We start from the raw sequence: 12,475 nt of genomic DNA, 5'->3' as shown, positions 1-12,475 counted from the left end.
AAAGGGAATTTTTTTTTGTATAGATATAAAAAAAAAAAAACATTATAATATCCCTTTTTTTATACGTGATCACATTACTTTTGTTTTCAGCTGCATAAGAGCTGGGAGGGAGGAGAAGCAGTAGCACACTGAGCTTCCCAGTGAATGGCTGTGCAGCGGGGGGCGTGTCAGGACAAGTCTGATCATTGGAGGAGAGCAGGCTGAGTTCCCAGCATAGCTAGAGAACTGATCACGCTGTGCTGTCCTGCTTAGTGTGGTAAGTTTTTAGTAGGAAAGCAGAGAGACTAGCAGGAACACCGGGGATTTCAAATAAAGGAAGCAATAGAAAGAACAGGAGATTTTCTCATAAAAGTACATTGTACAGCAGCCACATATCAGGAATATGAAGTGTTGGGGTAACAAACGGGCAGTCGGCGGGCTGAACAAAAAAAAAAAAGCCAAATTGAGCTCTTCTATCCTCTATATCTTCCCTTATACCCTAATAGATTGTAAGCTCTTCTACCTTCTGTATTCTCCCTTATATTCTTTCAGATTGTAAGCCCTTCTACCTTCTGTATCCTCCCTTATACCCTAACAGATTGTAAGCTCTTCTACCTTCTGTATCCTCCCTTATACCCCAATAGATTGTAAGCTCTTCTACCTTCTGTATCCTCCCTTATACCCTAATAGATTGTAAGCTCTTCTACCTTCTGTATCCTCCCTTATACCCTAATAGATTATAAGCTCTTCTACCTTCTGTATCCTCCCTTATACCCTAATAGATTGTAAGCTCTTCTACCTTCTGTATCCTCCCTTATACCCTAATAGATTGTAAGCTCTTCTACCTTCTGTATCCTCCCTTATAAACTGTAAGTGCTTACACAGCCTGCATCTTTTCTTATACCCCAATAGACTGTAAGCTCCTTCACCTTCTGTATCCTCCCTTATTGCCCAATAGATTGTAAGCTCTTCCATCTCTGAATCCTCCCTTATACCCTAACAAATTGTAGGCTACTCCTTTGGGTTGAATAGTGGCCCAGGCCGTCATGATCACACTCCTTACCAGGGACTGCGGCAGACTGATGACATCCTTTTATCATGACATGTTCGAAAGCATGGATCCACTCCAACCATGTTGGCATGTCGCTTGTTTAAAAGTTAAAAATATCTACAAAGAAATGTTTATGTAATAATCCTTCTACCCCTGTCCAGTGTTCCTATGAAATATCACTGCATAATAATACACCGGCTGCACCACATCATCAGGATAAAAAGACGTCCATTAGGACAAAGTCAGGCTTACCGGTTCCTCCAGTAAATAGAAGGGCTGAGTGTAGAGAATGGAGAGGAGATGAGAGGAGGAATGCTGCTGCTTTTCTTCACAATCCTGTACCGTGTCTTTATCACCCGACTAACAGGGTGGCTCTTCATAGAGGATGAGATGCCTGCAGAAGATAAACATGTCGTCAGGGAAATTAAGAATAGTTACCAAAATACTTACATGATGCCAGCCCCCAGTATGCAGCACTGGGCTCTGATAATCAATATCAGGCTCTAATAATCAATATCAGGCTCCAATAATCAATACTGAGGTCTGATAATCAGTACCAGACTCCGATAATCAACACGGGGCTCTAAAAAACAGCAACAGGCTCCAATAATCAGTAATGTGCTCACATTTTTCTCCAAAAATCAATACTGGACTCTGATAATCAGTACCAGTCTCCAATAATTATTACCAGGCTCTGATAATCAGCAACAGGTTCAGATAATGAGTACCAGGCTCTGATAATCAGAAAGAGGCTCCAATAATTAGGACTGGGCTCTGATAATCAGCAACAGGCTAAGATAATTAGTATCGAGCTACGATAATCAGTACTGGACTCTAATAATCAGTACCAGTGCCTGATAATCAATACTCGGCTCCGATAATTAATTCTTGGCTCTAATAATTAGTACCAGTCTGGTATAATCAATAAGGGGCTCTGATAAGCAGTACCAGGCTTTGATAATTAGTGCTTGGTTCTGATAATCAGCGCTAGACTCCAAAAATCTGTATTGGGCTCTGATAACCAGTACCAGGCTCTGATAATCAATACTGGGTTCTGATAACTAGTACCAGGCTCTGATAATCAATACTGGGTTCTGATAATAATTAGCAAGCTCGGGTAATTATTATTGGGCAGTACCATGATCTGATAATCAATATTGGGTTTTTATGATCAGTACCAGGCCCTAATAATCAATATTGGGCTCTAATAATTTATACTGGGGTCTGATAATCAATATTGGGCTCTGATAATCAGCATGGCCACATATTGTATATCGCAGTACACAAAAAGAAAGTACAGCCAGACAGATGATTAGGGCGGGGAGGGGGCGGGGTCAAGAGGAACCAATCAGTCTGTATTGTGCTTTGCACTGGTTCAGTGGAAGCTTTTTGGTTCCTTTAAGCCCCGCCTATCTGTCAGCTTATACTGTCTGATTGGTCCATAGGCCCGATTCTATAGAAGCTATGCTTTACATACATCGCATTGATGAGAACATCTTGATGCATTTTGGAATAAATGGCTCTTTAGTAATGGTGGTGAATTTTGTGACTATAGGGGGTGATAAGTGTGATCCCCAACATGTCCAGAAGTCTACAAAATAGTTTTGTTTTGGAAATACAATGCACGGTAAAAGTTATGTCGCACTGCAAGTTAGTACAACAGGAAATTGATACATACAGTAGCTGTGCATGCATGGGTTGCCGTGCCATTTGTTTCAAAGGACACCCCCTAACTCAGGCAAGGAACCCGCACTGCAGAGCACCACATGACACATGCTATATACACTTGTGGGGTAACGTGTGATCAGCTTTATTGTGTCTTGATAAGAGGGATGGCGGTACGCTGCGGCGTTCCATGGATTACATACAGAGCTGTATAGACATGAACTAATGGGGAGGAGATCAGTCGATTTTCAGGAGACAGATCTCTAAGAACTGACACTTGTTCCTGGAAATCAGGATCAGTCCTGACAGCTATAATATCTGGATGTGCCTCTCATGTATCTACAGCGATGCAGCAACAAGCTCAGCACACCCATTAGGCTCAGATAAGAGGAGACAAGGGTCCGGGGAACTCGGCTGGGACAGGCATAGCCACATTTAGGTGATCGGCCAAAAAGAGGACATGTGACTGATGAGTTGTGACAGGAGGGAGCTGGTTCCAGGTAGCACAGGACAGCCATATGTCCCCTGGCTGGGATGCTGGGGGTCTGCTAGCCCATGGGGAAGGGGGTAGGACCAGGTGACAGGACCTGCTGATGTTCTCTGCCGGACATACAATTCCAATTCCTACGGAGGTTTTGCACTAGATCAAAACACAGATCCATGTGGTTGAAGTCTTCTTTGAATCCATTCAAGTTCTATTTCATTCTTCTAGGCCCTGATGAAGAGGGAGGTTTATAGCTCCTGACATGTGTTGGCCGTTTATGTGATTCTGCATTGGGTTTACATTGCCTGCTGCCAGTGTTCCTCTGGAGTAAAAGCCAGGAGCTCATCAATTCAACTCCTATGCTTATTGCTGGAGCACACCGGTTACTGACAGCCAGCAGTTCCAGCGCTAAAGCCCACCAGAGTTACTGCCCACTGTCCTTAGAGGTCTGAATCACAGTAAGCCATATGTCGAGTGCTGGCAGGCCACTTCTTGGGCACCAAGGTTCTATAGTAACTTTTCTCAACCATTTTACTCTAGAGGAACCCTTGGAATATTTATTTGGGGTGAGTGAGAAACATGACCCTTACAACAGTGGACAGTGTGAAAAATACCCCCTACATTGGTGGTAGGTGGGGAGAATTCTCCTTACGTTGTTGTTCAATGGAAAGAAGGCTCCCTACATTTTTATTCAATGGGAAGAACGTCCCTTTGACCTTTGAAAAGAATGCCCCTTACATTCGCTGCGAGTGGGAAGAATGCCCCTTACGATAGTGGCCATGGGAAAGAATGCTTCTTATATTGGTGGCCTCTGGGCAGAATATCACTTACAATGGGTGACCAGTGGGAAGAATGTCCCTTACAATAGTGGCCAGTGGGAAGAATAACACTTACATTGGTGGTCAGTGGGAAGAAGGTCCCTTGCAATGGTGACCAGTGGAAAGAATGCCGCTCACAATGGTGGCCATTGGGAAGAAGATCACTTACAAATGGGTGTGACCAGTGGGAAGAATGTCCCTTACATTGGTGATCAGCAGGAAGAATGCTTCTTACATTGGTGGCCAGTGGGAAGAATGTCCCTTACATTGGTGATCAGTGAGAAGAATGTTCCTTACATTGGTGATCAGTGAGAAGAATGTTCCTTACATTGGTGATCAGTGGGAAGAATGTTCCTTACATTGGTGATCAGTGAGAAGAATGTTCCTTACATTGGTGATCAGTGAGAAGAATGTTCCTTACATTGGTGATCAGTGAGAAGAATGTTCCTTACATTGGTGATCAGTGGGAAGAATGTTCCTTACATTGGTGATCAGTGAGAAGAATGTTCCTTACATTGGTGATCAGTGGGAAGAATGTTCCTTACATTGGTGGTCAGTGGGAAGAATGTTCCTTACATTGGTGGTCAGTGGGCAAAATGTTCCTTACATTGGTGATCAGTGGGAAGAATGTTCCTTACATTGGTGATCAGTGGGAAGAATGTTCCTTACATTGGTGATCAGTGGGAAGAATGTTCCTTACATTGGTGATCAGTGGGAAGAATGTTCCTTACATTGGTGGTCAGTGGGAAGAATGTTCCTTACATTGGTGGTCAGTGGGCAAAATGTTCCTTACATTGGTGATCAGTGGGAAGAATGTTCCTTACATTGGTGGTCAGTGGGAAGAATGTTCCTTACATTGGTGATCAGTGAGGAGAATGTTCCTTACATTGGTGATCAGTGAGAAGAATGTTCCTTACATTGGTGATCAGTGAGAAGAATGTTCCTTACATTGGTGATCAGTGGGAAGAATGTTCCTTACATTGGTGATCAGTGAGAAGAATGTTCCTTACATTGGTGATCAGTGGGAAGAATGTTCCTTACATTGGTGATCAGTGGGAAGAATGTTCCTTACATTGGTGATCAGTGAGAAGAATGTTCCTTACATTGGTGGTCAGTGGGCAGAATGTCCCCTCACAATGGTGGCCATTGGGAAGAAGATCACTTACAATGGGGTGGTCAGTGGAAAGAATGCGCCTTACACAAAGCTATAAGGATAATTGGTGCCATGCAGTGGACTCTGCCAAGTGGTGCTGGCCCTGGAAATTATATAGGCTCCATAAAATGGGAGGTCAGCAGTCACAGATCAAAGAATCCCTAGCTACCAATGCAGGAACCCTAGAGTCCAACAGAACCCTGATTGATAATGGCTGCATCTGGGCTATAAACCAGAATTCTGAAAGGATAGCGATTCAAGGGGTAAAAAGAAATGATTTGCGTGGCCCCGCCCACTATCATGAAAAGAATACACCCCTTATTTTTGAGATTTGTGATGGAAATGAGACACGTAGATCCCTTCGGTTTTAGGAAGGCACTACGATGCTCCATTACACAAAACATACCTGAGTATGTCTTACCAGCTGTATCTGTACTACAAGGCCCAGCAGGCACTGTACAAGGGAGCTCTATCAATGACCTCGGAGTGATAAAATGCCAAGCAGACAAATAGCGGCACGGAAAGGAATAATCCCCCTGGTGCTGCAATCACGCAGCCATCTTGTCAGCGATTTGTAATCGGTCCAGCTCTGGATTCTCACATTATCCGGAACACAAACTAAGCTGTACGAATGGCTCTCCAGGGCTTCATCCCCAAGCTTTGTCAGGGACTGACGATCGCTGGCCGGCTACGGGAGGATCCGACTAACAAGCTGCGCAGGAAACAGCAGACAAATTGATGTTCTTTTATGAGTCTAATAAATCACACGTCTTCATAACCGGCCGGGGAAATCTCGCAACACCACTTGTTTTACACGTCGTTAGTGGCGAACGCGTGACCCGAGGGTAAACTGTACAAAACGTGTGACGTTACCGCGCCAATTCCCCCGATCCTCGCCCTCTCCCTCCCACCCGCCGCTGGTTTTACCTTTCTCCGATCTTCCCTGTACATCATATTTCTTCTCATTTACTGGTTTACAATTCTGTCTTTATAACGTTTTTATTTTTTGTTACTTCTTCGATGCTTCAACTGCTGTTTGAGTTTATTTGTTGTATTTAACTACCCAACTTCTGAAAGGTTGACCAGGGCATTATTTTTTTTTTTTTTTTTGCCATTTAGCACTGCGCTATTTTAACTGGCAATTGTGCGATCGTGCAGCACTGTACCCAAATGACATTTATATCATTTTTTTTCACACAAATAGAGCTTTCTTTTGGTGGTATTTGATCGCCACTGGGTTTTTTAAAAATTTTTCATAGAACAAAAGACAGAAAATAAAAATAAAAAAAACAATATTTCCAACTTTCTGTTATAAAACACATCCAATTAAAAAAAATGCAATTACTTCATACGTTTTTTGAAATTTTTGCTATATGAATAAAAAAAGACGGACATTTTTAAAGGAAAAATAAATAAATAAAATAGCATTTTTAACTTTCTGTTATAAAACATTAGAGGTGCACAGAAAATGCAGGATGCACTTGGTTTATGTATAATATATATATAGTTATATAGATATATATATATATATATAGAGATCTAGATAGATAGATATCTATATATCTAGATATCTATATATATATATATACACACATACACATAGATTTTTTTATATATATATATATCTGTGTGTATATCTATATATATAGATAGATAGATAGATAGATAGATAGATAGATAGATAGATAGATAGATAGATAGATAGATAGATAGATAGATATAGATATATAGAGAGATGATATATAGATATAGATATATATATATTTTTTTTTTTTTAAATATAATTGTATTACATTCGACTTTTCAATTAATATCATGAATTTAAAGAGGAGCTGCAGTCTGCTCACATAAATTTGTAATAAAAACATCTTTGCCATTCCGGAGCTTCCCTCCAACCACTTTGCATATTATTTTATATATACTGCGATTCTGTACTTGCCAAATACGCTGCGGAAATCTCCCTCCACTGAGTCTGGCTGCAGCCATTTTAACTGTGGGCAGCTGAAGCTGCTGCCTGTTCACTTCCTGGATTTACACAGACATACAGAGGGACACTTCCAGCTCTCATTGGCCCTCTTATGGCTCATCCACTCCCTCCCTTCCTGGCAAACTCTCATGAGAGCGAGTGAGAGAGAGAGCTGTACATGATGTCATAAGGCTAATGACCAGACAAGAAACAGGAAGTGGGCTGTATAAGGGATTTACTGGCAGAAAAAAAAAATATTTTACTATCCAAAGTTAAAACAACAACAACAAATACAGAAGATTTAATAGATGGAAAGATGAAAAAATCACTTTAAATGAATATGAATTCATTGTCGGCCATTATCACCACCTTTAGTGCAAGAAAAGCACAGTGACATTGTGGTAAAATCGCAGTCAAATCACGTGCCATTATTGTGCCCTTTTTCTCGATTGTCAAAATTCCAAAAACACTATTTTTGGCTGCCGAAATTTAAATAAAATCAAATTTCTTCATAAATTCAGGCCAAATTGTATTCTGTTACAAGTCTTTGGTTTAAAAAAAATCCTAATAAGTGTATATTGATTGGTTTGTGCGAAAGTTATAACATTTAAACTACGGTGTCTATATATATATATAATTGGAAAACTGATCAATCCTGATGTACTGACGACTAATTTATCTAGTTTCTCGAGGCCCCTAAAAACACCAGGACAGAATACAAATACGGCCCAAATCACCCCTTTTTTTTCTTTTATGGAAAATAATGAAACTAAATAAAATTCTTTTTTTTTTTTTTTTTTTACATATTGTCACCAGTGCAGTACTGTATCATATGTGGCGGTGATCACGGATACTGATTGGTGACAATATGTTAAAAAAAAAAAGGAAAAAAAAACATTTTTACAATTTTTTTTACATTTCCTTTCATTTTTTTTTACATACTTTCATCATAGCTCAATGTCACCACAGTGGCACTTGTACTACTCTGGGGGAGGGAGGGGGGGGGGGGGTTGATCAGGGATTTTCTTCCTTTTGCACTTTGATTGCGGTTACAGTGATGATCACTCTAACATAAATGTTTTCTTTTCTTTTACTGTCATGAATGGGTTACATTCATAACAGCTGTGATTATTATTGTCCGCTGTGATTGGCCCACAGCTATCACATGGTACAGAGTGCTGTGATTGGCTCAGGTACCATGTGATCACTGTGGGTCAATCACAGCATCACTTGATAAGAACTTTGGATTGAAGTATTAAAGACTGGCTTTTTATGTTACATTGGAGGGGCTGCACTATGTAACTTCTATTTTTTTCTCTTTCTGGTTCACCCATCACATTTTATTCTCTAAGGAAGATATCCGTGTGATTGATGGCTGTAAGAAATGTATTTATCGAGCATTCTGTGGGTAAGCAGTGGGTGTGTTTGGGACTTCCTCTTGCATCACAGACAGGGGTTCCCAGATTACCTACAGAATGGATTGGGGTGGACTGGGGCACTACAGCAAAGTCTGAATGGAAAAAAACAGAGCTTGTGACATACAGTATGTGCTAAGGGTGGTTGACGAGAGTCCCACATTTATTATCAGATGGGGTTTGGGTCCATGATTAGACAGTATAGTGGGACAAGCGGATGGGGTGGGTCCATAGGACAACAGGAGTGACAGTTTTGGGGGAGAGAAGGTTCGGAGAGCCAGGCAATAGGGACAACAGTTGTTGGGAAAAAAATATGGGGGGATCCAAGACAATAAGAGGGACAGTTGTGGGAGAAAAGGATGGGGGATTGTGGACAATAAAGAGGACAATTGTGGGAGAGGATGGGGGAATCAGGACAATAAGAGGGACAGTTGGGGGGGGGAATTCAGGACAATAGGGACAGTTGTGGAAGAAAATTTTGGGGGATTCTGGACAACAGGAGGGACAGTTGGGGGGATTCAGGACAATAAGAGGGTGTTAGGGATCTCGTACAGCAGATGCTCATTTCCATGCAGCAGGTAAAGGATCGGGAGCATTGAAGCCTAGCAAGATGGGCAAGGACTAGAATGCGCATGCGGACGAGTATTGGCGCATAAATATGCATAGGCGTGCGCACGCATCCGCAGATTGTGGCACCCAGCAGCCTATTTAAACTGAGAGTCTGCCTGACCTCAGTGCTGGATTGTCTTCAGCTCTGGTTCCTGGAAGTCTGCTAACCTTGTTCCTGACCCGGCTACATCTGACCTCTCTCTTGGATCACCCCTTTGTGTTATGTCTGCTGCTCACTTGTGTTACAGACTTCGGCTTGGATTTCTGACTACATCTCCACCTCCTGACTTGGAACCTCACTGCCAGCACGTTACCGACTTCTGTCTGTTTCTGACCTTGAACTTGATCCTGACCCAGCACCAGTCTGCCTGGCTGCTTCTGAGCAAGGCTTGAGACCTGACTCCATACTACCCCTGGAAGGACTCCTGTGTTTCTAAGCTTCGGCCCACTACTACACCCTCGCCATCTCAGGCTCCAGAGTGAGGCACATGACAGAGTGACAGTCGGGGGGGGGGGCAGGAGAATAAGAGGGACAGTTGTGGGAGAAAAGAATGGGGATCCAGAACAATAGGAGGAAAGGAGGATGGGGATTTAAGACAATAAGAAATATAGTTGTGGAGTAGAAGGATGGGGGAATCAAAACAATAAGAGGGACAGTTTGGGTTGGGGGATTCTGGACAATAGGGACAGTTTGGGGGAAGAAAGTTGGGGGTCCAGGACAATAGGAGGGATAGTTTGGGGGAAGAAAGTTGGGGGTCCAGGACAATAAGAGGGACAGTTGTGCAAGAAAAGGATGGGGGATTGTGAACAATAAAAAGCATAAATGTGAGGCAGAAGGATGGGCGAATCAGGACAATAGGGACATTTCTTTTTTGGGGGGGGGGGTCAAGGACAATGAGAGGGACAGTTGTGGAAGAAAAGGATGAGGGGAGTCTGGACAATAAGAGTCAGTTATGGAAGAAAAGGATGGGGGAGTCTGGACAATAAGGAGGACAATTGTGGAGGAGAAGGATGGGGGAATCAGGGCAATAATAGGGACAGTTTGGGGGAGAATAGGGATTCAGTACAATAATATGGACAGTTGTAGGGGAAAGAGCGATGGGGGATTCAGGACAATATTATGGATAGCTATGGCAGAGAAGGATGGAAGAAGAATCGGGGATTCGAGACAAGAGGGAAAGTTGTGGGGAAGAATGATGGAGATTCAGGACAATAAGATGGCAATTGTGGTAGTTAGAAGGACAAGGATACAGAATAATAAGAGGGACAGTTGTTGGGCAAAGAAGGACAGGAGATTTATGACCATGGGAGGGACAGTTGTTAAAACAGAAAAGGATGGGGATTAAGAACCATAAGGAGGACAGATATGGTGGAGAGGAGGACAGGAGGTTTAAGACAAAAAGAGACAGTTGCGGGGAAGAGGGGATACAGGACAAAACAAATAAAATTTGTGAGGGAGAAAGGTGGGGATCTAGAACAGGGGTCTCCAAACTTCCTAAACAACGGGGCCAGTCTTCTGTGTTTCAGACTTTAGGAGGGCCGGACTTTGGCCAATAGGAGTAGAAAATGCCCCAGCCACGATGGGAGTTGACTCAGGCCTTTTGGTCAGTAGGATTTTAAAAAATGTGGTCAATAGGAGGAGGAATAATGTCCCATCATTGGTATTAGTGGCAGGAACAGTGCACCATTGTTGGTGTCAGTGGCAGGAACAGTGCACCATTGTTGGTGTCAGTGGCAGGAATAGTGCACCATTGTTGGTGTCAGTGGCAGGAATAGTGCACCATTGTTGGTGTCAGTGGGAGGAATAGTGCCTCATTATTGGTGTTAGTAGTATAAGTAGAAGGCCTCAAGGGCCGCACAAAGGCAAACAAGGGGCCACATCCTGCCCTCGGGCCACAGTTTGAAGATCACTGATCTAGAACTTAAAAAAGAACACATGTGGGGAAGAGAGGGGCTATGGGACAAAACTAAGGACAGTTGTGAGGGAGAAAGAAGGGGATCTAGAACAATAAAAGGGACAGTTTGCGGCACTGACCGAAGCTTACTTTCATGACGCGGTTTTACGGTAGCCGTAGAGTTGCAGGTATTCGGGGACTTGTTCGCTCTGTTCATTATTTTTTTTTTTTATTCCTCTATTTTTCTAGACGGGTTCTGTTTGTTTTGTAACCTGTGTTGCTCAATCCACAAACGCCGCTCGTCTGCGAGCGAGCTTTTCATTTTGTCCCCGCGCACAACTCGGAATCAGGGAATGAATTCATCTCTGACAAACATTTACCGATTATCAAATCACAATGGCGAGCCCCAGACAGGGGCAATAAGTCACTTTAAGCAGCCATCCGGATTGCCGGGTGACACGTCTGGGTAGCCCAGCGATGACTAATCACTGCTGTCAAACTTGCGTGTTCTGCGGGCTTTCTGAGGGCTGTTCTCCGCTACCTGGTGTTTAATGACAATGCTGCCAGTAGCACGAGGGGGGCCGGGCGGCCTGCCGCTAACTGTCACAGCCCTATTAGAGGAAAGATTGAGTTGCTACTCTTTCTAAACTTACTCAACCAACACAAGGCAGTGGCTTCTGTAATTATTCTACAAGGGCCATCTATTGCCGTCTGACGTTTAACCTGTCTCTCGCAAATGGCCGAGGCCGAAACGTGGCGTGCGGCGCTGGAGAATTCTTCTAGGAGTACATCGTTATTGAAATACAGTTCTTAGATATGACAAGTTAAATCACTCAGAATATTGTTATCCTGTCAGGAACCAATATATAAGTTCTGCAGGCATTTCCGTGTATGACATTAACGGGTCTCTACATGGAAAAGAGATATTTCATTATAGCTGGAGTCTAATGATCTGATGCTTCTTGTATTGATCCCCCAGGGGGGACGGTCTTCCCGCCACAGTTCCCAACTCAGCACACACTCTCTCCCTGGTTATTTTGGAGGTTCCCACTTTTTCAAATGGTCCCACACATTTCTATTGCATTATTTATAAAACAACGCAACATGGAGAGTCGGGGGCACCCTCAGGGCTTGGTTACAGGGGTAGGCAGAAGAGGCAGCTGCCTTGGGTGCTACAGCCTCCCCTGCAGTTTGTAGAGGCTCCTCTCTATTGATATTGCTTTCTGATTTCACTGTATACTGTGAGCTTCTCACTATGTGCATTAGAAGTTGCCGCAAATTAGATGCTGTAAAATGATCTAGCCCTTCCCTCCTTAGTCAAACTGCCCCTGGCCCGCCCCTTTTATTCATTGGATTTCAATTCCTTCAATCAGGGGAGTTCATCATCACATGTGGGCGTTACCTATGCAAATACAACCTGCCTAGGAACACCTACTTCTC

General features: G+C 43.1%; 1 protein-coding gene across 1 annotated transcript in view; it reads right to left on the bottom strand.

Moving 5' to 3' along the window:
* Window positions 1-12,475, bottom strand: part of ZC3H3 (zinc finger CCCH-type containing 3) — a 282,488-nt gene that overhangs the window by 175,139 nt on the left and 94,874 nt on the right. The window contains exon 4 of the mRNA XM_073632632.1: window positions 1,283-1,424. Coding sequence (XP_073488733.1) covers window positions 1,283-1,424 — 142 coding nt within the window. The remainder of the gene's footprint in view (window positions 1-1,282; window positions 1,425-12,475) is intronic.

The sequence above is a fragment of the Aquarana catesbeiana genome, linkage group LG05 (genome assembly GCF_042186555.1).
Source record: "Aquarana catesbeiana isolate 2022-GZ linkage group LG05, ASM4218655v1, whole genome shotgun sequence".
Lineage (NCBI taxonomy): Eukaryota > Metazoa > Chordata > Amphibia > Anura > Ranidae > Aquarana > Aquarana catesbeiana.
This window is presented reverse-complemented; position numbering and strand designations above follow the sequence as displayed.